Genomic DNA, 19,687 nt, shown 5'->3' with positions numbered 1-19,687 from the left:
CCGCTTCCCCTAGGAGCGGCGCATTGGAGACCCCAAACGGCGGCAAACCTACACCCCACTTTCTCTGGGACCCGCGCGCTGGGCGCCCCAAACGGCTGCAAGCCTATACCTCGCTTCCCCTAGGAGCGGCGCGCTGGGCACCCCAAACGGCGGCAAACCTCCACCCCACTTTCTCTAGGACCCGCGCGCTGGGCACCCCAAACGGCTGCAAGCCTGTACCCCGCTTCTCCTAGGAGCGGCGCGCTGGGCACCCCAACCGGCAGCCAGGAAGGCAGGCGGGACGCCCGTTTCCTGGCCGCTCCTGTCCCGGGATTCCCCCTCCCCAAACCCTTGCGGTGATCAGTATGCCCCCCCCACCGCGCCCCGGCTCTCTGAGTCTTCCGTTAAAAGAGGCTAGAGGCCCGCGAGGCTATGGGTCACGGCAGGCTCGGGCTTCTGGGGATTGGGACAGGGGTAGGGATTGGAGGACTTTGGGAAGGGGGCACCCCGAATGGTGCGCGAACTGGGGCGGGGGTGTCAAGACTGTGCCTAAAATGTTTGAGTGCTGGCTAGTCTGTCCTCTCGTTAAAAGATTTTTTTTTCTGAGCGCCTCCCGAGTACCAGGCACCGCGCCAGAGAACTCTGACTTTACTTGCTTCCTTCTCTCCATTCCTCTTGCTGCTAGTCCCAGGCAGGAGCCCTGGTTTAGTGTCAGTGTTCCTGCCGCAGCTATCCACCCCATCCTCTCCGCCGCCAGCCTCCCACTTCCTTCCTCAGTCCCTCGCCCTAGGCACCCTGCTGGGTCTTGGGACGACTGGAGCCAGAGGCCAGGAATGTTACTCTCTGAGGTCTGTGGTTTGGGTCGTGGATTTCAATTCCTCCTCACTTTTTCAAAAGCTAGCAGCAGGTTTCCCTTGAGCAGGCAGCTTCTCTCACGCCTTCTTCTCACCCTGGGACTTTGCCAGGAAGGTTGTCCCTTGCATTTGTTTTTTTTTTTGTTTGTTGTTTTTTGTTTTGGTTTTTTTTGTTTGTTTGTTGTTGATGGTTTGTTTGTTTTTGTTTTTAGGGAGGAAAAGGATAGCTTCATATTTGGGGGATTGATTTCCTGCTGACTACGAACTGTCAAGTGTTCCTAAGCTTCTTGATCTGTCAAACAGTCTCAAAATCTCCATAGCACTGGGGCTGTGGCTTGCTTCTCCGTTTGGGGAAGAGGAAAGATGGCTTCTCTCCCCACCCTAGAATTCTTAAGCTCTTCAATTATATAAATGTCTAACCACTATGCCGTACACCAGAAATACAAAATATTAAATGTCAACTGTAACTGAAAAAAAATCGCACGAACAAAAACACCTTCATCCAGGATCCTTAGGGTTAAGAAGCTGACTCACAGGTGCCCTGACTTGCTGAGTGGTAGGGGTGGGGTGAAGTGAACCAGAAATATTCGCTTTGGTCAAGGCTCACCTCGAATCAGTTGTGTGACTTTGGGCACAACTTTACCCCATCTGGGCCTCAGTTTCTCCATCTGTAAGGTGAAAAAGAGGGTTGATTTGGAAAAAAAAATCCAGTGGCCCTTCTCATGTTCCCTCCTCTCCCTTCATCCAGTTGAGTGAACATCTTCAGTGGGGGGAGGTGGTGCAAAAAATTCACCTCGGTCTTGGATCCTCACATCTAGAGGGGTGTGAGTGCCTGAAAAGCCCCCATGCAAGGGTTACACTAGTCCAGTGCATGAGTGTTTTTCAAGTTTTTGTTACTTATTGCCCTAAATGTGGGCTTAATGGCTGGCCGAGAAAACGTATGCACCGTCAGCAGCTTCTTAACCCTAAGGATCCTGGATGAAGGTGTTTTTGTTCATGCGATTTTTTTTCAGTTACAGTTGACATTTAATATTTTGTATTTCTGGTGTACGGCATAGTGGTTAGACATTTATATAATTTACAAAGTGGTACTGTACTTATCAAGGGGATCACTTTGTTTTTACTGAGAAAAGCTAATTGTAGAATTACAGCAACATTTTCATTGCAGACTAGTCTGGGAGCAGAGGTGCTTTAGTGGTTCCGGGCTTTCACTTGTTTATTTGTTTGCCTCTTGAATCTCAGGGTTCTTGTTTTTGGCTTCAGACATCTGGGAGGAGCCGCTACAGGTTCTTGGGTGGTCTTGGCTTGCAATGCCAGTCCTGATTATACCATACTCCCAGCCATGTCACTCATTTTTTGAGGTTTCAGGCCCCTGCTCTCCCTCTCCCCCCCCCATCTGCACTATCTATTCAGGGGACTGGGGGAAATGGAAACTGCTTTACCTAAGCTCAATTCTTCCCTTGCCCCATTGTAAATTAGCCACTTCGAACATGAGAAATGGCATAGGCTTGGCACATCTGTATTCCAGAGCTTGAGATATACAGGAAAATGCATTTTGATGCTCAAGCTGGCAATCCTGCGGTCAGCAGTACAGAGGCCATGCCCACATCTCCTGCCTTGTTAACCCTTTATTTTAGGAAGCAAGTTTCCTGATAGCTTTCTAAAACTAAAATCATTTTGGAAGTGTAATATACAAATATAAAAGTATAGAAATATGAGTGAACAGCTCAATGGATTTGCACAAAATAAACATGCCCATGTAACCCCCACTAGACCACAGAATAGAAAATTCTAGTCCCCTCCACCCCACCCTCACCAGCCTCACCATACACCCTCTCCTAGTTCATGCTCCTATCCAAATGAAACTACTCTCCTGCTTTCCAGATTAGTTTTCCTGACGGTTTTTTGAAAAGCTTTTAATTATAAAACTTTTTTCAAAGATATATAGAAGTAGAGGAAATAGTAGGGTGACTCTCTGTGTACCCACCACCAGCCTCATTAATTATCAACTAATGGCCACTCTTATTTTCTCTGTACCTAATCTACTCTCCATTTCCAACTTAAATTATTTTAAAGCAAATCTCAGACATATCATTTCACATGTAATTATTTTAGTATGTATGTATTCCTAGTTATAAGGACTCCGAAAATGCAATAAAATGCCACTATTACAACAAAAAGTTTAGAATAATTTCCTCATACTGAAGAAATTATCCAGTCAGTGTTCAAATCTCCCCTATTTTGTCATAAATGTTTTTTGTTTTGTTTTGTTTTGTTTTTACTTTGCCTTTTAAAATCAGGGTCCAAATAAGGTCTATATATTAACACATTTTTATTAGCATTTTTTATTTTTCAAAACACTTTTTATTGAATTAGAGCATATATTCAGAAAAGTGCTCAAATCATAAGTATGTACGTGATGAGTTGTCAGAAAATGACTATATCGATGTCAATACCCCACATCAGGCACTAGAATATGACCAGAACCTCAAAAGTCTTCTGGCATCCCTTTCCTCACTGCCTCCCAGAAAATGTAACTTGACCTTGACTTCATACATGAGCAGGTGGCTTTTAAAATTTTTATTTTAATTTAATTCTCATTATTTTTTGGCTGTGGCGCATGGCTGTGGCACTCAGGTTGGACTTCTGCTGGCCATCTATTTCCTGGATCACAAGTTTGTGGGTGAATGATTCCTGCCTGTTCTCAGGGCTTAGAGCTTCCCCCGAACACCAGCCTCCAACTCCAATGCAATGAGTATTACAGAAGTGAAGAAATGCAAACTATTTCCACAGTGGTCTAGCCTTCTCTGGGAGTGGCTGTTCTGGCTTTCCTGAACATTCCTGGGCAGTCTTGGCCCTTTGCCGGCCCATTTGCTTTCTGGAAGTGCTGGTCAGGCAGACTGGAGCAAGGCTAGTAATGGCAGCTGATTGGCCAGAGCTCATACCACCGATGCCTTCATCATTTTACATTGAAACATTCTTTTAAAATATCGAGCTTGGTTTTATTATTGATTTTTTAAATAAAGAATTACCATAAAAGGGGAATAACATGGAAAGTTCCTAAAGAGCAGCAAGATTTAGAATAAATAAATGAAATCTGTTATTGGCTCATAATTTACTGATGCTAGTCACTATGACTTGGGTTGCAGATTATTTTGGTTTGCTTCTGTCTCAAAAGGCACCAGGTGGGGTCCCTACGGAGTGGGGGACAGAACTTCATTTTTTATTTTTTTATTTGTATGTTCTAGGATTGAAGGACCTCATGCTGAATCAGAGAAGGGACCCTCTGCCGGTCTTGATGATGTCTATGGCCCCAAGCCCCAGGCTCCCCAAAAGAAGCTCCCTGCTGAAGAAATAAAGCCCACTGCTATTGATACTCCTCGCAGATTTGGAAAGCTGCTAGCAGCCACTCAAATACTGGACAGTATGCTGAATAACTATGACCACAGACTGCGCCCTGGCATTGGTGGTGAGTAACAAAACAGTTCTCCCCCCTCCCCTGGAGGGGAGAGGCTTTAAGGGTATAAATATGGCGAACAGACCTGTGGTATAGGTGAGGGTGCCATGCATGTGGACAAGAACATCTCTTGCTGATCTATCAGGTAAGAGATATCAACTATAGTCTCAGCAATGCCATTACCTTGGTCTAGACTTTTCCTTTCTTTTTACCCTCAGTTTTTCCAACTATAGAATGAGATGACTAGACTAGATGATATGACCTTTGAGGTATGTCCAACTCTTAACAGTCCATGAATTGGATCTTACCATGAAAGAACAAAGAAAGAAAAGGATCAGATGTTGAAACTCATGTAGTATAATCCTTATTCATCTCCCCTTTCCTTCTCTCCGATCACACCCTCCCTTGCCTCATGCCCCTGTTTTACACACCTCTGCCACTTCTGCTTCCTTACAGAGAAGCCCACTGTGATCACTGTCGTGCTCTCTGTCAACACCCTTGGTCCTATCTCTGTCCCGAACATGGTGAGTACTGAGCTTTGATACAGTATCTCCTAGCTCAGGGATCTAATCCATGGGGCCTTTCACATGTTTGTATGTGGTTTTTTTTTTTTTTATCTCTGTCCATAACATAAGTTTGGGGCGAGGGGAGAGATTTTAATCAATACTTACTTGAGAAGGAGGTTGGAAAACCTGCCTGAAGAAGACCTTTAGAATCCAGATTATATCTTCCAGTCTTTCATTCAAAGTGAAAACAAGAAAGCACCTTTAAACAACACAATGGAATGGCTCGATTTTTTATGGACTTAAGTCTATAGTTATACCAACTCGTGCTCTAAGGCTGTTTCTTTCCTTTTGCCCTGATTTCTTCTCTCCTGTTCCACTACAAACATTCTAGTGTCAGTACTATCCCCAGTTAGCTTTTATTATATCCTACTGGACATACACAAAATTCAAGGTCTCTGCCTACCCCAGGTCATCTGGCTTCCTGAGTGATATGCCTCCTGCAGTCCTGATCCTGCTTAAAGCATGAAGTTCAACCCTGCGCTACAGCAATCAAGGCTGGAACTAACTCAGGGATTTTTTTGTTAACTCCTTTCCTGACCACGTGATCTAGTCACAGTAGACTATGGGTGTTCCCAAACTATCTTGTACCTCTGAGCCTTTGCTCAAACTATTTCTTGTTTAGTATGCCATTGCTCCAATTTTCTATTTTTCATAAGCCTTATCTTTCAAGGTATAACTCAAATAACATCTCTTTCATGGCATCCTTCCTGACCTCCACAGCTATTTATTGCTCCCTTCTTATACCACAGTCCTCTCTTTGGCATTCAGATCTTATCCCAGTCATTTACCTGATCTTCCCTAGCTTGTTATATTGTAATGATGTGCTCTATGTCTGCCTTGCTCTATCAAGTATGGTCTCCATAATGTAAAGGATTCTGCGTATGTTAGCTGAGCAAATGCATTATGAAAGAGATTCTGCAAAAGTCACTTTCATCTTCAGAGAGCCTGACAATGAGAAAGGCTGTAGTAACTAACTTCATTGCAGTCATAGACTTGGCCTGGACCAGGTCAGACATAGTTTTAGCATACCAACTGGTACCCAACAAGCACTATCTGATTGGGTGAGCTCAGAGTCTAGGCTTTGAGGCGGGATTTGCAAATAGACACTCAAAGGTAAGTAAACATTTATGGTAGATCAAGGTGTTTACTTAGGCTGAGTGGAAGAATGAGGTTTCTCCCTGTGATGCTTTGTTTGGCTACCTGGTTCTTGAGGCATGGTGTACTTATGTATTGCTATGTCACAAATTATCTCAAAATACAGTGTTTTAAAACAACAAATAGTAATTAGCTTGCAGCTCATGTGAGTTAGGAATCCAGGCATGATTTAGCTGGATCCTCTGTTTCAAGGTCTCTTACGAGGCTGCAGTTAAGGTGTCAGTTGAGTCTGGGGTCTCATCTGAAGGCTCAACTGAGGGAGGGTCCACTTTGAAGGTCTCACATGGCTGATGGCAGGATTTAGTTATTCTCTGGCTATTGCCTGGAGGCCTCCCATTGTCCTTGCCATGTAGGCCTTTCCACAAGGTAGCTCACAATATGGCAGCTGGCTTCGTTCAGGCTGAGCAAGAGCATGAGAAGAGGTATTAGAAATGGAAGCCATAAACTTGTAATCTAATTTTAGTAGTAACATAGCATTGCTTCTGTGGTATTCTGTTCATTAGAAGCAAGTCATGTCTAGCCCACAGTCAAGTGGGGAGGATTACACAAGGGCATGGACTCCAGGGAGTGAAGATCATTGGGGGCCATCTTAGAGTCTGTCTACTACACATGGCTATTATGTTTTCCTACTGAAGCATGTAAAATCCTGTAACTACTAGAATGGAATGCTGGGAAATAACAAGGAAGCAGAGAAGCATGAAACCAAATAGATCTTTTTGAGTTTCCGTTGACATTTTAAAGTTTTTCTCTTCCTTTGTTGTCAGACTTACTTTTTGCTTTTATCAGTGTGCTTACTACTTAATGAGTATGAATTTAGCGATCGACTTGACTTAAATCATTGTTATACTAAGAAGCAATGGGTTCTGAGCAAGACCCAGAGGTCAAAGTCGTGTGGTCCCACACTCTGCTCCTATTAATGTTGGCAGCATTGACCTCACCTGAGGTGCCAGGAAGTGCTGACACCTGACAATCTAGAGGAATACAGTTTAATAACTCGGCAGCAACCAAACCTGGCATGCAACACAGAACTGGTCTAAATAGGAGCCAATAACTCGATTTTCTTTGGCTACTAAGGTGGTTCTTTAGCCAAGTACCTTTAGAAGATTCCAAACAGTCATGTGGTATTAAATTTTCTCCGAAGTCAGGCCTTTTATATAGTTCCAAATTGTTTCTGAAAGCTGTGGGAGGTCCCAGTTCTTGTACAGCCTTGGTGACACTTGTAGAGTGCTACGCTTGGTGAAGAGGGAGCACATGTCTCTCTCACACAGCCACAACACTTACCAATCAACAGAGCATATTTATCTCCTTGGCCCTTCATGACATGCAAGGCTGTCACTGGGATCCTCATTGTGTTTGAGGCAACTGAGCCTCTCAGCAAGGTTTTGAATCTCCAGTATTCTATTACACAGTAGGAGTGGTTGTTTGAGGAGAGTTCCAACACCCTTCAGTCAGATGTTACCTAGAGGACAAGAATTGTTTTCATGGAGAAAAACCTGAGCCCAGAGCATGAGGATTTAAATGAAATGTTTCTACCAGTCTCCTGGCTTGAGCTTAGAAGGCAGTGACCACTCTGGAAATGACTGCCCTACACAGTATCAACAGTAGTTATTGCAAGCAATTCTAATTAAGCCAATTCCTTGACGCCAAATTTCTAGAGTTTCGACTGAGCTAAAAGAGGTGTATATCCGAAGATACCTTGTCGAATGGAGAAAAATAGAACTGCTGGTTATCAGTTGGTGTGTAGTGAACCTACATTTGATATTTGGTTAAATGGAAATTAACTGCTCATTTGAAACACTATAGCACAGTAGGAGCACATCGTGGGTTGCAGAGGAGAAGTCTTCCTCTACCACCAAGTACTTCACATGGCCTGAGAACGAAGGAGACTCTGCGGGCCAATTTGGAACTGCCAGACACTTGGGACTGTAGAAATGCTCTGAAGGCCGATTGTGAAGGCTAGAGGATCTGGGCAGGGCAGGGCTGGGGCTCCTATGTGAATGGTAGCCAGCTCTGCCACTTTTTTTCTGTTTACTTCTTTGGATTACTCCAGGGAACATTCCCAGTCTGGGAGGCTGGGTCCCAGCAATTTGGCAGTGGCGATCATCATCTTTTGGTCTGGGCATTGCCCCCCGTGGGCTCTACTGGCTTCCAGGGTTGTGGATGTCTGGATGGTGTTTACTGTTTGATACAGGATAACTCAAGAGAAAGACCTAGGGAATCTGCAGAGGGAAATTGGACCTTGGTACCCAAAGGGATTGTTAATTCAAGTGAAGTAAGCACTGGAAGGGAAGATCAGTGAAGGTTGTTCCAGGACAAGGATATGATTGTGGCGCTCTGAACATCAGAGCCAGTGTGCTGCTGTTAATTTATGTGATTTTGAACAGGCCCCTTTCTCTCTGAGTCTCAGTTTACCCAACTCTAAAGTAAAGGCAGTCATGCTAGCCCTCAAAGTTCTACCTTGGTCCAATTCTGGTATTTGGTGTTCAAGCTGCTTGCAGTTCTATTATAGTCTGTTTTGATTCTCTTCAGTTCCAGTGGTATAAATTTCTAGCTTCTCATGCTTCTTCCTATGAAATATCTTTCTTGATGTTTAACAGTTTATGAAAGAGAAACTATCTGGAGACCAAATAATCATAGATATATCTATGTGTACACACACACACACACACACACACACACACACACACACATTCAGAGGTTAGGTGCCCTTGTTTAAAAGGAAAAGCAAAACAAAACAAAAATGATTCAAAAAGCATGAGACTAAAGAATTTCTCTTGCGGCTCAAAGCACTTCATTTTTTAATATAATTCTGAAGGATGAAGGAGTTTGGTTAATTAACAACTTTCTTCCCCAAATAAAAGCTGAAAGGGGAAACTTTGCTGTATACAATCAAAGCTGTGCGTGTTGGTGAATGTGAGTTGAGATCTTTGATCTGCTATGAAGCTGTGGGGGCTAAGATGGTGTTGACCTGGCTGGAGTAGCATTACAGCCCTATAAGGGAGTGGTGACATGATGAGCCCAGCCCATACAATTAAGCCACTATTGTCTTTCTGTTTCTAGATGACATATATCTTCCCAGACTGTTATCCATTTGGAAAAGTTCCTTTCTTTTTGAAATACCTGGAAATAGAAAACTCCTACAGCCAAATTCATGTTGTTTTCCTCTGTGCAAACCTAAGTGGCTTCCTATCTGCTTGATAGGCCCATCACAGCATGCCATGAGAATGTTCTTTGTCTGCACAACCCCAAATGTGTGCTTTTTTATTCTTCCCACCAGGAATACTCCATTGACATTACCTTATGCCAGACCTGGTATGATGAACGCCTCCGTTACAACGGCAGCTTTGAGAGCTTTGTTCTGAATGGTGACGTGGTGAGCCAGTTATGGATCCCAGACACCTTTTTTAGGAATTCTAAGAGGATCCACGATTATGGGGTCACCAGACTCAACCACATGGTTCGCATCCACAAAGATGGCAAGGTGTTGTACACAGATAGGTACGTCAAACCTCTGGATTCTTACCTCTTGGGACTCTTCTTCCTCTTCTGAGAATTTTTACTAAAGAAACATAGATAGAGGTTTCATCCTGAATGATACTTCTAAGGGCCCTTCCAAGCTTCCCTAGACCATGACTCAAACCCCTCATGTACAGACACAGATACCAAGACCTCAGGATAGAACGATATTGCTTAAGTCCGCACACCAAATTTGCGGCAGAGCTGGGACTTGTACCCAGTGACTTGGTTTCAAGTCCAGAGCTCCTTCCACTAGAATTCACCAGTATGACTGCATTGCCCAGACAATTCCATCCTAAGTGTACACTGAAAGTAAAGACATGTCCACAGTGGTGGAATTGTCTATGAGGAGCAGTAACACAGCGATTGGAAAGATACCAAAGATGAGCTAGATACCTGAATACCTGGCAAGGGAAGCTTGTGAATGGATGGTATAGGGGTGGGGAGGTGGTAGAGAATGGGAGAATGTTGGCAGGTCCTGGAAGCTGGGATGGGCAAGAAACAAAAGCCCATCATCTAGTTGGTCCCTACAGTTCTCCAATGTTGGAGACCAGAGTAGCCAAATATTTCCAAGCTGTTCTTCTTCTCTTTTTGTCTTTCCTTTGAGCTCTTTGTCTCAAATCCCATTGTTGCCACTCACTCGTGGTGGTCCCCAGGCCCAAATTAGGTGGATACCTAAATGCTAAGGACCAGACTAATGAAGTTCCTTTCTTCCTTCCAGGATGATCATTGATGCTAGATGTTCACTCCACATGCTCAAATTTCCAATGGATTCTCACTCTTGCCCTCTGTCTTTCTCTAGCTGTGAGTACCTTCTTAGGTTTCTGGGACCCTAGAGTCATGCCGGGCCCCTTCTTTTTCTCATCCTTGCTCTTTATATTTCTCCTAAGATGGTGCCAAGTTTGCCTAGGGCTACCCAATTCATATTCATCTCTTTTCCTGTTGACAGTGCTGTATTGCTCAACCTGGGCCTTATGTTGGGTAACTCCCTCTCCCTTCTACCCCATCTCAAGTCAATCACCAACCTCTGAAGTGTATCTTGAGTATGTCTGCTTTTGTCCATCTCCACTGTCATTATGTTGGTTTAGGTCTTTGTTACCTTCCACTTGGACTTTTGCAACATCTTCAGTTTGAAATTGAACCTGTCCAAAAATAAATACATTGTCTCCTCCCAGCCTCTACCCCTAAAATAAATGTGTTGCTTCTGTGTTCCCACTTATCTCACTGAAAGGCACCATCACCCATTCAGTTGTTCAAGCCAAGAACTTTGATGCTTTTTTTCCCTTCACCTGCTACATATAATCAATCAACACATCTTGTTGATGTTCCCTTCTAAACCTCTCTTGGTCCTGTCTGTTACTCTGCATTTTCACTGCCATAGCTTTGAATCCTGCCTTCATTCATTGTATTATGCCTGTATTACTGCTCTGGCCATAACTGGTATTCCTGTCTGACCATCTTTATATAATGAGCAGAGTGACCTAGCTGAAGAATCATCTAGACCAGGTCACTTCTTAGTTTCAAATACTTCCTCAACTCTCATGTATCAATTGCTTAAAATGTCCCTCAAGGCCTGGTCCCCAAAGAACTGGCCCCTGCTACCCACTGCTACATACTTCATTCATCCTCTGTGAGCTAGGCATCCTGAACTTTGGGCATTTTCATTATACATCAGGCATGTTCATCTCTCTATGCTTTCAACACCCTCCTCACCCTTTCAGCCTCATCCATACAAAGAAAATTGACTAAACTTTTAACACTTATTGGAATGTCACTTACTCTATGAAATTTTTTCTGGGTGTGTCCCCAAGTGATCTTTCTTCCCCTGTTTCCCCACTGCCCTAAGAGCAGAGGTTTCTCAGAGCAATTCCAACAATTACAGATGTAAACTCACTGTCCTAGTCAATAAAATGTGAATGCGTGAGGACAGGGCTCCTGCCTTGTTCATCTCTATTTCCAGCATGGGGCTTGGTACTGAGGAATGCTCAGTAAATGCAGTTACTGAATGGACTTCAACAATGAGGTAAGAGAGGCAAGATATGACACTGGTGAGGCCAGAGTCAGGACTCCAAGGCACTGCTCAGACTCCATGTTGGGTGGAGACCTCCACTAGGCTTCCCAGTCTCACATGACCCTCTTTTCCACATTGCTTTACAGTTTCCTATCCTGAGAATGAGATAATATACAAGTGGGACGATTTCAAGCTTGACATCAATGATGGTAATTCCTGGAAGCTTTTACAGTTTGACTTTACAGGAGTGAGCAACGAGACCAAAACTATCTCAACTATAGCTGGTAAGTACACGTTGGGGGCAGGGCTATAAGCAGAGGGTGATAAGGATGAGTGGAGGTGGCCATCTATACATAGAAATGCTATGAAATTATCCCATGGAAATATTGTAGAACATGGTTCCCGTCTTATAAATGCTAAGCACTTACAACTGTTTGCAGAGGAAACTGAGACTTTATAACTACATCTCAGTCTCATCTGCAAAGAAGTAAGTGCTTTGCCAAGCTCCTAAGAGGGTCGAGAGGGTTGGTAAGTAGATAAAGTTATATTACTGTCAGAATTTGCAACCAGCTTTGTCACGAAGACCCTTCAGTTTTAAAGTCTTTGTTACAATTGACCTACTTGCATGACTTTAGGAAATGGAGCTCATGTGAGTTCTCCACATCCAGAACAAATCCAAGCTGGCTAAGTTGGAAGCAAAGTCTGTCCTAATAGGAAGTGGAGGCTTGAAGTCTAATGTCAGCTAGGGGAGGGCTGGGGTAGTATGGAAGGAGTTCCAGCAGCTACAGTGGCTGCTGCATCAACCTTTATTTTAAAGGAGCAGCTCTGACAAGCACAGATTCCTGTGAAATCTTCATGGTGAATTCAGCATGGACATATGGTGATCACTGGTTTTCTGACCTTGTTCCTAACAAGGACCAGAAGGGAGGGTCCTGGGTCTCTTAAACTCGAGCTTCCAACTAGGTGTGAGCATCTTTGCTTGTGTTCCTAGGTGATCTGAATGAGGAGCCAAGGGACCTCCCTAGGGTTGCTCCCAGAGCAGCCCTGGAAACCCTCTTCACACATACTGACCAAGTCAGGGCAGTGGAGGCACTGCCCTCATCGTTTCCAGAATGCGGATGGAGCCAGTCACTCAACCAGCCATTTGCCATGGGAGGCATCTTGCTTTGATTCCATGGGGCTAGGCAGAAAATCTATTCTTGCTTTACTTGTTGAGTTGGTCACTGGGTGAGGGGTAGCTCATGCTCATCTGGCTAGAGCTTTGCTTGCATAGTATTAGACAAGGGGAGAGGTCTGCTTTACAAATGCTTTTGCTCAGGGGCTCTGGGTAAGCAGCTTTACTACATTTGACTCAGGATCCTTGCTCTTCCGCCAGCTAACCTGGGCCTGCTTCTTGCCTTTCTGCACCTCAGTTTCCCCAGACAGGTGTGACTCATCATCAAAAACGGCAGGAGACAAGGCCCAGGGGCTTTCAAGTCACTAGTGGTTCCATTTAGTAGATGGCTGTGCATTGTTTCAAAATGGTACCCTAGTGACTACAAAGCCCCAGAGCCAGTACCATCAACAAAGCAATGACAATAGGTAAGCACCAGACCTCCTGGGAGAGAGGAGAATTCTTGGGGAGAAAAGATGAAGACTTCTTCCTTTTCTGCTAAAGACTGGTTGATCTGGAATCATGGTTTCTCCAATGTTATAGTTATCTTTGGGACTGGTATGAAACTCTTCCACTTCCAGTTAGTCCCTGAGCAGTTTTCTCCATCTGTTATGTACTCAGCCCCTAATGGTTCAGAATGTAGTAGTAGCTTGCTACTCTGGCCACTTTGGTATTGAAACAGAGAGTCTGTTTCAGGAGGCCCTCAGAGAGTCCAACCTTGCCCCCAGTCAGTCAGTCATCCTTCTCGGGTGACTGTTGAACCTCTGATGAAATCTTACTTGTGATTAGGACTTCACTTTCTTTCGAGGGAGTTTCTTCCTTATCTAGATAACTGTCTATCAGAAAACACTCCCTGATCATCTGAAATTGTAATCTCTGGAATTTCCACTGCTGGACCTAGTTCTTTTCCCCTAAAACTATTGAACTTCCAGTAAGTCTAGTCACTTTTCCACAGGGTCAAGATTAAAAGACCAGTATTATGGTTCTAGCCTTGGGTCATATTATTTTATAAGCTATATAGCCCCAGTTCCTTTTTCTTCCCTCATTAGTTAAGGCTTTAGGTTTACTCATCCTTCTAGTCCCAGTCCTCTGGATAGTATTTTTAATTGTGTTCCTCTGACAGTGCAGTGACCGACTGGGGTCTGGCCAAAGCAGATAAGAGCAGAAAGCATCTTTAGATTTTTTTTTTTTGCTTTGGCTCCATAGCCCCAGGTATCTTTTATCCCATTTGCCCTTTACCCCTGCTCTTGCATTCCTCAGAAATAAGAAAGTGGTGTGTGATAGTATCCTTCTTTCAGACTTCAAAGACAAATTTCTATCTCTTGACAAGTGAAGAAGTTTCTTTGGTTGGAATAAATAAAATAAAAACAGAAAAAGCCAATAGGATAATAAATCTTCTTGCAAGAAGACTATATAAACTCAGCAAATTTTTTCAGGGAGTGGTTGTAGCTAAGTAAGGCTGTCTTAAATATCAGTCAAGCCCCCAGGGCAAGAAACTAAGAACTTGATAAATGCATCCTGGCCAGTAGGCAAGTGTGAGTGGTCCCTACAGCATCCTTGGAGGAGAAGTTTTATCCCTAAAGCTACTGCTCTAGACATAGGTATTCCACTCACCCCAGACCACTTCATTGCCTTTTTCCAGAAGATTCTGAGAAGTCTTGTCCCTTGAGTATCAGTGCTGCCAAGGTGAGTAGGAAAGGCTGCTCCTCTCATTCAGCTGCAACATACCCAGATCTGCTGGACAGGTGATCTACTTTCCAAAATAGGAGGATACATGGCCAGGTTAGTGTTCTGGTCTCTTCAGACAAAGCTGTTGATGAGCATGTGCTAGGTTCCAGGCTGTACCAGGCTTGGATGGGCAGGAGCCAAGCCACGGGGATCACATAAGCCCTACTCTGAAGGGGTTTAAAAGCCTACTTAATTCAAGGCCAAGGAATTCTACAGTATCACTGAGGTAGGAGTTTGGAGATTAGCTTCACTAAGGAGCCAGCATTTGAGCTATTACAAATTCAATGTGATGTTTCACAGTGAAAAGGGATGATCTAGGCTCAAGAAAACCCCTACCTCCCCAAATTCTTGGAGTCACGATGGGTATGCAGTGTTTGGGATGAATGCGTCAGAGTATGAAGGGTACAATAGAAGATCCCAACTGGAGAGGTAGGTTGTCATCAGGTCTTGTAGGAGCCACCACCATCTAAGGAGAGAGCTAACATCAAGGACATGATATCCAACTGGATGTGAAGACCTCAGTCCACTTTGTGGGTGTATACTCTGAAGACCTGACTTAGATTTTTATTTTCAGTTAATTCTTCTGTTTTTTCCAAAATACTCGATTTGAGTTAGGGTAATAGATTAAGAATAGGAAGTCCAGGGTTGGACTATTGGTATAAATATGCAAGCTATTGCAGGGAATCTGAGAATAGATGGGATTAGCTCAGGCTAAGGTGCTGTGTGCATGTGTGTGTAAGAGGGCAGTTGGAGCCAGTACGTGGTGGGCCATTAGTGTCAGGTTAGAGTGTAGACTTGAGTCTGTAGCTCTTGTAGAGCAGGGAGCCAACCACCGGAGATTTGGGATGGGTGAGTGATTTCTTTTGGCCATCTCAATTAAGGCATTTCACCAGCATATGAATGTATAGGAAGGAAGCCAAGTGCATTCTGTGCTTCCCCCACCATAGCACAGGCTACCCTGGCTCTATTCCTGAAACTGTATATTGTAAGGGCCAGCAGTGCATGTGTAAGGCTGTGATCCTGCAGAGTAGATATGTCGTCTCAATGAACATGAAGGCTTCAGTCAGCCATCTGGACATTAGCTGTGATATCTAGAGGGCTAGCTGCTTTTTCAGTTTCATCTGACTCTTCTGCCACCCTGAAAACACAGATGTAGGGTGTGGGACAGTGAACTGAGAAAGAAGTAAATAAGGTTTTGGCCTTGGCCTAGCTCTTAACTGACCATGGTTCTTGCAGAGTGTTTCCTCTTTGGGCTTCTGATCCTCTGTATGTGGCACTGGAATAATGTGCCTCTATCCTAGGACTGTGTTGGGGATCCCATGAGCCGAACAATGGGATCTTTAATATGCATGTCATGCCTGGGGGAGACCCTCAAGTCAGTGCTGTAATGAAGTGGCATTTTTATGTTTTCTAGGTGATTTCATGGTCACCACACTTTTCTTCAATGTGAGCAGGCGGTTTGGCTTTAATATCTTTCAAAACTATGTCCCTTCTTCTGTGACCACGATTATCTCCTGGGTTTCCTTTTGGATCAAGAGTGATTTTGCTCAAGCTAGGACCTCTTTAGGTAAGTGGGTAAGGTAGACATCTATCTGGGCACAGGATCGCCTTCTCAGGGGTTCTTTCAGCAGTGTAATCAGTAGCTGTCCTACCTCCACTCTTGTGCTTTCACAGGGATTACCTCTGTACTCACCATGACCACACTGAGTTCCTATTCCCAGAAGAATTTCCCACGTGTCTCCTGTATGACAGCCTTGGATTTCTATATTGGTGTCTGCTTCGCCTTCTGCATCTGTGCTCTGCTGGAGTTTGCTCTGCTCAGTTTCCTGATCTACCACTACATGAAAAGCCGCACTTCTCCAAGAGTTCGCCATGTATGAGCTGGGTGTGGGAGTGGTAGCAAGGCTCTGGAGTAAGGAGGCATGCAAGTGAGGGCACTAGGACTCATGGCACATCACTGTGATGGCCAGCTCACAGTGATGGGGGATAACCTAGGGTGTTGTGGGGAGTCGAATAAACTTTCTGATGTGATGATGGGGATTCTGGGGGGCAAAAACGATGTGCCAAGGACAGAATCTCCAGAAACTCCTGAGTCAGCACCTAGGCTTGGCTCATCTTTCCTTGACTTTTTCCCCTTCTTTCTTCTCCATTTCAGCCACCTACCCGTGCCCGTGCCCTTACCCCTCTCCGTGCCCGCGCCTCTGCCCACGCCCGTGCCCGCCAGCAGCAGGATGTTGTGTGCGAGATCGAGGACTCCGAGGAGGACAGTGATGAAGAGGAGGGCCCATCTTGCCCCGCTCAGCAATCCCTCCGCCCTGGTCGCACCCAGTGCCCTGGCAGCCGCTGCAGGTTGTGCAAGTACTTGTGCATGGCCCGCAGTTGTAACGGTAGTTTGTGGCAGCAGGGCCGCCTCTTCATCCACATCTACCGCTTGGATAACTACTCGCGAGTTATTTTCCCAGTGACCTTCTTCTTCTTCAATGTGATCTACTGGCTTGTTTGCCTTAACTTGTAGGTACCAGCTGGTACCCTGTGGGGCAGCCTTCCATGTTCCCCAGGAGGTCCCACACCCCTTGCCAAGGGGGTTGGGGGAAAGCAGCAGCAGCAGTAGGAGTAACTAGAGAGTGTCTTTCCTTCCCCTGCCTGACCCATTCATTGAATCTCCTTGGCAGCCCATTTCAGGTAAAATGGCCCCCGCTCTATTCCTCGAGGAACACTGTTGATGCTAAGCCTTAAAAAATTCTAGGCTCTCAGTCACCGTGCCCATGTATGAGCGAATTAACTATCTCCCAACAGTGCTGACACCCATTGCCCTTTTCAAGAATCTCAATACTGTCTTTATAGTGCTCCAGGCCTAGCTCTGGCGTCAGCCTCAAAGTGCACAGACCAGCTGCTTGCCTGTTTCTGAAACCTCTTCAAGATGCTGGGTAGCAGTATAACCGGGTGGGGGGGGTGTGTGAATCCTTAGGTCAGATTATTGTATTCTTGGTTCAATCTCCCTGCCCGCCCTTCCATACAGATAGACAGACACTGGCATTATCCCTTTAGGAGGGGTGGAGCCAGCAATTTAGCCTCTTTGGGACAGTATCCCTCTCTCTGCTGCTGTGACACCTCCTCCCCCACTCTGCCTCTGTCCCTCATCTGCACTACCAATTCAATGCCTTGCATCCAGTGGGTTTCTATTTTTGTGTATGATAATAGTGATAACCCCCTGCTTTATATGCCATCTCCTTCCTCCTCCTTTACCCCTGTAACTCTTATTGTAACTTCCCCTAGTGACTTTTCCCAGCCCTGACCCAGGTGCTAGGCCATGGTGACTTCTTAGGGCCAAGAAACAAAGAGGACTCTGCTCTGCAGTGGGCATTACCTGCGTTGATTGGTGCCAACCTATGGCACAGCATAGAATTTCTGCCATTTCTTCGGCCTTGAGACCCAGAGCCAGTCCATTCTTATCCCCGGGGCACTCTCACAATGACAATCAATCAATTGAAGTCCCTTAAATTTATATAGCACTTTATCTATTGCAAAGCACTTTTTGACAAATTATTTCTATTTTGAACCTCATAATAGCCCTGTGATAGATTCAGGGCAGGATTCTTATCCCCATTTTTCAGATGAGAACCCTGAGGCACAGATTTCTATGGGACTGTGGATCTCACTGGAAACTACACAGGAGCCCACTGTCACCTTCTAGACTGCATGACAGGGCTAGGCATCTCTGTTCACCATGATTCAATTCTATAGCCTCTGCTGGCACCCCAGTGGCAGGGCCCAGAGTGGCAGCCTCTCTTCAACATTGGCATGCTCAATTTCTGGGCCTTAGGTGCTCAGACTGCCCCCAAGATACAATCTTTCCTGGATCTGGTAACCCAGTGAGATGAATTTGGACATGCCCCAATGCTTGTATATGCTAAATGAAATCTGTGTCTGTATTTTATTGTGGGGGGGGGGATTGGGTAGGGGATCCATCTGCTTTTTGTCACCATCACCTGAAAAGGGGAAATATATCAATAAATATATCAGCAAAGCATGCGAAGTGTGGCTGGTTCCTGTGGCATTTAAGTCTGTTTTCAGCTCAGGTTTTAAATCTTAAACAACCCAAACCTTTGTCTGTCTCCCTCTCCCATCCAAGGCCTCACAGACCTACAAAGCATGCACATGTACCTGCTCTCTGTGCAGAACTGAAAGGAAAAGAGTGACCAAATGGGTGGCCTCCTTTTATTGATCATCTTACCTGCGTCTAGGCCTCTGGTCCTCTCCATGGCTCTTTTGCTTTGGCCATCATTCTAGCCTCACTTACTCAGAGCTAGAATGTTCCCACAGGCCAGCAGACTCAGAACACTACTCCCACCATGTAAAGATGGAGATATTGAAGCATCAAGAGGAGTGTCTTGGTTGATATACCCTTCAAACAAAATGTCTCTAAAGGTATATTGCGAAGTGTTTGCCTTGGCACTCTGTGACACATCCAACTCTAAAAGAACTCAGAAACAACAAGAACCAAGGAGGAGACAAAAATGGCATCTGAACAACCAACATGTTGGGTATAAAGTTCTTGAAATAATAATCAAACACTTTCCCTATAAGAAACCCACATGTCTTTACTGTGTATTTTCTGAGGTCCTAGCCAATGGCAAATTACAAGTGACAATTTAGAACAAGGCAAATAGCTCCTCATTCTTATTTACATTAGAAAGATGCAGGGGGAAAACAAAAGGTAGCCTGGCTCCTGACCAATGAAGACATGTAAATTTGTGAGCACTTATTTAAATGCATTTTGAAACAGAAATAGTGTAAACCAGATTCCTTAATTACACTGCAATAAAGAACAAAAAAAATTCCTACCATTTGTAAATTTCAAAATAAATAAATAAATAAATAAATAAATAAATAAATAAATAAATAAATAAAACTCATGGAAACAATTCTTTTAAAATGAAGAAATTAAAAACATAATTGGGAACATGATATCTAAAAAAATAAAATTAATGCAGAAAAACTACATATTAAGATGCATGAGATGCAGCTAACACTGCACAAAAATTAATAATTTAAGCATTTCAATTACAAACAGTAGGAAAAAAAGGAGTTAAGGATTGAAATCTAGAAATTCGAAAAAAGTATAAAGACACATTATATCTTAGAAAAATTTGGGGGAAAGATTGAATTTTAAAATAAATAGTGAGAGAAAAGTAATTGATCATTTAAAATAAATAAAACTGGGTCTTTACCTCTCTATATCAAAATTATGGATTAATCAAAGATTTA

General features: G+C 44.2%; 1 protein-coding gene across 1 annotated transcript in view; it reads left to right on the top strand.

The window, feature by feature from the left end:
• The window catches only part of GABRE (gamma-aminobutyric acid type A receptor epsilon subunit), a 20,578-nt gene extending 2,129 nt beyond the window's left edge, over positions 1–18,449 (top strand). The window contains exons 2-9 of the mRNA XM_011384033.2: positions 4,082–4,302; positions 4,747–4,814; positions 9,289–9,509; positions 10,249–10,331; positions 11,685–11,822; positions 15,834–15,986; positions 16,094–16,293; positions 16,575–18,449. Coding sequence (XP_011382335.1) covers positions 4,082–4,302; positions 4,747–4,814; positions 9,289–9,509; positions 10,249–10,331; positions 11,685–11,822; positions 15,834–15,986; positions 16,094–16,293; positions 16,575–16,934 — 1,444 coding nt within the window. The 3' untranslated portion in view covers positions 16,935–18,449. The remainder of the gene's footprint in view (positions 1–4,081; positions 4,303–4,746; positions 4,815–9,288; positions 9,510–10,248; positions 10,332–11,684; positions 11,823–15,833; positions 15,987–16,093; positions 16,294–16,574) is intronic.
• The last annotated feature ends 1,238 nt before the right edge of the window (positions 18,450–19,687 follow it).

The sequence above is a fragment of the Pteropus vampyrus genome, unplaced genomic scaffold (assembly GCF_000151845.1).
Source record: "Pteropus vampyrus isolate Shadow unplaced genomic scaffold, Pvam_2.0 Scaffold556, whole genome shotgun sequence".
In the NCBI taxonomy this organism is placed as follows: Eukaryota; Metazoa; Chordata; class Mammalia; order Chiroptera; family Pteropodidae; genus Pteropus; species Pteropus vampyrus.
This window is presented reverse-complemented; position numbering and strand designations above follow the sequence as displayed.